General features: G+C 35.9%; 1 protein-coding gene across 1 annotated transcript; it reads right to left on the bottom strand.

Annotated features, from left to right (window-relative positions):
- Positions 1-1044: 1044 nt before the first annotated feature.
- LOC106658056 lies at positions 1045-3369 on the bottom strand. The gene is made up of 2 exons (XM_014379862.1): positions 3283-3369; positions 1045-2421 (listed from the first exon to the last, which is right to left on the bottom strand). Exon 2 carries the CDS (start codon positions 2348-2350, stop codon positions 1520-1522), a length of 831 nt encoding a protein of 276 aa, XP_014235348.1. The 5' UTR covers positions 2351-2421; positions 3283-3369; the 3' UTR covers positions 1045-1519.
- Between the last annotated feature and the right edge of the window lie 2259 nt (positions 3370-5628).

Genomic DNA, 5628 nt, shown 5'->3' with positions numbered 1-5628 from the left:
CTCAAATTAGCCTCGATGACAAACGACAGCAGTCAGGATATATTACGCGTACATGCCTCATGCCCGTATGTATATGTATGCGCTCCAGCTTCTTGGGCTGCTCCAGCGCCGTCACGCATGTATTATACATGGCCGTATCTACGATGTCCTGCCTAGACACTTACTCACCTAGTACAAAGCTTAGACATTTGTTTGTTTGCACCTGAGTAAGTATATATGTGCACACCGCACTCACGCATCTACGGATGGCTCCGCGCGTAACATACGCGCAACTCCTTCGCAACTTATCGAAGACTGTTTCTATTTGATTCTGTCATTCAGAGCTGTGTCAGGAGCCCGCACATGCCTCAAATGTGACGAATTCATTTTGCGTTCATTTATCGAAATGTAAGCAAGCTGCAATGCTGCGTTATAACGTCAAATTTTGATTCGCGCCTCAAGTCGTCACGTTATAGGCCGCAAACATGGATGATATTGAATGTCACTGTCAGAGGATATGCAGCGCTGTTTTGGCCGCGTTGCTATCGCGAGGGGGTCGGTGCAGAAATCGAATGCGGATAGCGACCACAGATCGCGCATTGCGGTAAGATATCCCGTGAAAGCATATACATTATACAACTACAATCTCGTGTTGGCATGGGCATACAACCTAGTTAAAAAAAAAAACTCAAAATTGTATGAAAATTGTTTTAAAATTAGATTTATACATTTTTATAAGTATTTAAAACAACACAAGTTTGTTAGAATTTGATAAAATGTTGATAATCATTTTTGAAAATTATGGAATAAAAAACGGTGAATCTTTTATTTTCATTATAATTGCACGTACAGATCTTGATGAGAAAATAATTTTCGATTTACAGCTTATATTAGAAGTATACTGGGTGAGCGTTAATTCTGCCCGATCCAACAAAGTGGTGGAACGTGTATAAGCATAAGAAATTTCACCGTTCCATTGGAAAGAATCACCACTCACTTAGAGTGCAGGGTAACACACATTTGCAATTCGCTGTTTCGAAATTCGTGAATTAATAGTGATTTATCTCTTGTTATGGTAAATTTTTATTGTGAAAATTTTATCGTTCATTTATGTATACATTTTATCAACGTGTATCTAAGTAGGAAATTTTTAGCATGATAATTTTGATTCATATTTATTTATCTCTATCGCTTTACCTATCATCATTACTTGATCCTGCACTGACCATGATTGCATTAGGCTGCATGGTAAAACCATATGAACCATATGAGTTAAATTGTATGAATTAAATTACAATATTCTAGTTAAAGGAGCTTTTTTAATTATTTAAAATTCATTTTAGATAAATAGTAAGTAAGTTTTATCTCATTTTCAAAACGTTGTTTCTCAGTAACAATCTTGCAGCACTACCAAATAATAAATCGTAAATATAATTTTCACTTGAATTTTCCTCTCATTTCAGTGGAATAAGTATAAAATAAACACTTATTTCTGAAGCTTTCTAATTTTAAAAATGTTTTATTGATCTCGCTGTGTATTTTATGAATAGATTGTTGATCCATGAGCGTGATTATTTGTATTATTACAATCGTTGTTTATTTGATCAAGATTAAGTAGAAAATTATCTATTTCTATAGTGGGTATGGTAAACTCTGCAGAACTAACATCCATGTTGATTGGATTTGCAGTGAACATATCTGCAACATCTTCATAAGCACTTTCCAAAGGCGTTATCCGATCTGATAAATTGGAAATCATACGTATCGGATCATGCAAGTTTAGATCGGACTTTCCTACGCGAATAATGCGTCGATTAAACAAACGTATATTGGATTGAAGTGCGCGAATCAATACTTGCAATTTTTTTTCGATTTTGCGAAAACTTCCCTCTGATCGGAGCAACGAATTACAGCGCCGCATCTTACGTTTGGCGATAACAAAATTTGTTTCGAAAAATCCAAATGGATTTTGAGAATTATTGCTGAGATTGTTATTAAGAGTCAATTTCGCACAATCATATTTGTCAAGTAACAATGTTATGTTTACAATATCACATTGTATTTTAGTTTCCCATTTTGATAAAGCCTGTTCTGTGCGTTTGATGCATTTTATGGTTTTATCGACATCATCGAGTGTCGATTTGGAGTATAATAAATTCAGCCTGTTGGTCTGATAAAATTTTTGAAAGGATTTTTGTTTACTTTTTAATGTTCTAAAATACGATTTAATGACTCTTTGCAGTATCTTTCCCATAAAATCCAGACCCTCGCGGATATCCTTTGTGATCAACAATTCGCGTGAATACATCAAATTATTTTCTTCAAAATCGATCAACTCAAAACCATTCATTCCATTTGCTTTGGTCGTCATATTGGACGTCGATCAACTAGTGCACTGGTATCGTTGTTTTTCTCTATATTTTCCTGTCGCATTTAACCAAGCTGTAAAAATAAATGTTATCATTTTTATGCGTATAAAAAAAGTAAAAAATTATCTCACGCAATAAAGTTTAATCGATTACAGCGCGCTTCTTGCTTATTTGATTAAAAATATTTTTAAAGATTTATATATTTTTTTAATAACAAAGATTTCCTAACAATTGTTTTTCATAAAAATTATGTGTCAGCAAATGAGGTGTAATGAGAATAATTAAAGAATAATATCAATAATATTAATAAATTAAACAAAATTTGAATAACTCGTGCTAGCCTTCAACTTGAGAAATACGAGGAATCACATTGAAATTGTATAGCAACGGTTTTTGCATTATTACTTGATAAGATTTATCATTATAATCGCTTGTAATAGATAACGTTACAATTATAACTTTTCATATAAGATATAAGTAAAATGTTTTTCAATAAAGGAAATGAGATGTAGATTTATTTTAGTTCGTGCATCGCCCAAAATCGTATAAAAGTATGGACGTTTTTTACATAAATTAAAAATTGCAAGTATAATTTTTGTGTATGAGCTACTATAAGACTATCATCAACGTTGTTGTACGAAGGCCTTGTACGGAGTCTTGAATCATCAAATTGATGAATGTATTTTTTAACTATTTAACCAAACGTTCTTTTTTTGAAACTTTGAATAAATACAGACTTATCAAATGATATAGTCAATATCTTTGACGTATAAGGATAAATCGCTAATTACATTTATGACCCTGGCTATTTCACTATACATGAATATCTCATATTGAAGATAATAATATTTATACAGAAAGAAAGGATAAAAATAATAATTTAATTTTTAAAACTTAAAATTTTAAATATTTACACTTTATTTTAATTACTTACATTTTTGGTGGTTTATTAACTTGAACCCAAACCTAAAAAGAAGAGCGAAGATATTCACTCGTTGGAAAGCGACAAAGAACTGATCAATAAGCCAAAGCCTTGTTCAATGCGTCATTCAACATTTCATTTGTATTGAGTACTTGATTCTAGACGCATTACGTATTGTTAAGTTATCTCCATTATCTAAAAGGTTTTCTGTCTACAGGCTTTACGTGTAAGTTGTGGTGGTAAATTTTTATTTTTTTGTAGTTGTTTTTTTTTCATTTTCTATATCTTCGAGAGCATTGTGTAAAAATTTTACTTTATCAACCAAAAATGGCAAAATAAATGAGGAAGGAATGAAGAGATATGGTCGTTTCAATGCCGTTCAGCAATTGAGTCATGTTCAAATTTCGGAATGTGTAAAATATGGAATGTTTGAAAATCGGAATATTGAAAACGGAACATGAAAAATTCGGAAAAACAAAATTTCGGAATAAAAAAATTTCGGAATGAAAAAATTTCGGAAAAATTAAAATTCGGAATCTACAAAATTTTTAGTGGGAAATTTTATAGTTTACATTTTTACTCCAGCAATTCAGAACTAATTCTTCAGCTATCGAAAGACCTAAAAACATGTAAAATTCATAAAAAAACTATGTTTTTAGGTCTTTCGACAGCTGAAGAATTAGTTCTGATTTTCAACCGACGACCAAAATTTATCAGAAGTTGTATTTAGATGTATAGATGAACATGTTACAATATTGGCCATATCGCTGGATGCGAACATGTTTATTTTTGGCTTTGAGACTGATTCTTAATAATTTAGGAAGTTTGAGGTTATGAATATGATTAATGACATTAAACTTGAATTCCTCATCAAGTTTTACGTAAAAAGTCATGTTTCAACAATTTTTTCACATTCACCCTTGGGAAGCAGAATTAAATGTGAAAAATCAAATGAAAAAGAGGGGGGACAGTTGACGCGATATAACCTATATATTTCCCCTCATCCATTCTCTTTAAGTAATGTTCTGAGCGAAGTCTTGGCAATTAAGTTTTGGGGGCATTTAAAAATTCCAGCGTACATAATGCCTGGTTCTTTCCATCTCTTTCGAGCTTGGCTTCTGCAACTCGATTCCAATTTTGCAGCTACTCTCGCGTGTGATCGCGCGCCGTCGACAACGCAGGCATATAATTCGGACTGGCGAATCGCGGAGGCTTGCGATGAGGTTTGAATTCGTACAAACCGCATCGCTCGTAGACCTACTCGGATAATCTCGAGGTATACGCTATTAATCGTCGTAGCAGTAGTACAAGCAGTTTAGCCCCTTCAAAGCTCGCCGTTCGTCTTTCTCTTTCTCGAGCGGATCCCTTAAATGTGCGCATACACGCGTGCACGTCGCTGCTTATGCATACAAACGCATTAGACTATATGTTATTCAATGCAACAATATTATGCCAGAGGCTCCCCGGTATATGCGCGTACGTGTAATTAATACGAGCGGCGTAACGCACAGGAAATTCCGTAGAATAATCAATAGGTACTGTTTGTCATCTCTTGGAGAGAAGCGAGCGGGTTATTTGCATGTAACTCCGCGTACGTACGCGTACGTACGTATAGAGGTCAGTCGTCGGAGCGCTCAGTGGCATTACAAGCGAGCTTCCTCGACGTAGCCCGGCGCAGCTTCCACGATGCCCATTTACGTGCACGCGCATATACATAATATATATGCTATATACAATATATGCGGGTATATATAATAATGATAATAACAATAATATACATTGAATGCCATACAAGTGGTTGTATGGATACGGGGACAGTGTAAGGCGAGCCGAGACTCGAGCTCTGCACTAACGTCATCGTCGTCGTCGTCGTCGTCGTCGTCGTCGTCGCAGTCGTCGTCGTTGCATGCACACACAGAGACGAGCGAGCGCAACGTCGTGACATTGTATAGATAGATGTATCGCCTGCGCGCTTAGAATTCGGGGGTTTACGTTGCGGCATAACGTCTCCGTATCTATCTAATTATTGTCTCCTCCGCGAGTAGCTTTGTATAGTAGCTACTGCCACTCGAGCCGCATCCACGAGCTGCAGCTCCTAGCTCCTCGGCCCCGTCTCCAAAGTAATATACCACATGCTAATAAGCGACTAAAGACCCCAGCGTGTCCTCGTAAATCTCGGCCTGGGCTCCTAGCTGCGCGCATCCTATATTCCAATGTATGCGGCCTAGCGCTGGCTCTCTATAATATCGTCTCATACCTCCTCGTCGACGTTGTCCTCCTCCGACGTGTACGCATGCATACGTTATGTTCGTCTGGGGACGTCTCCTAAAGATCGAGGCTTGCATTTCTCGCATCGAT

Source organism: Trichogramma pretiosum, unplaced genomic scaffold, assembly GCF_000599845.2.
Source record: "Trichogramma pretiosum strain Unisexual culture from Peru unplaced genomic scaffold, Tpre_2.0 scaffold6, whole genome shotgun sequence".
Taxonomy (NCBI): domain Eukaryota; kingdom Metazoa; phylum Arthropoda; class Insecta; order Hymenoptera; family Trichogrammatidae; genus Trichogramma; species Trichogramma pretiosum.
The sequence above is the reverse complement of the archived record's forward strand: the minus strand, read 5'-3'. Positions and strand labels throughout refer to the sequence as shown.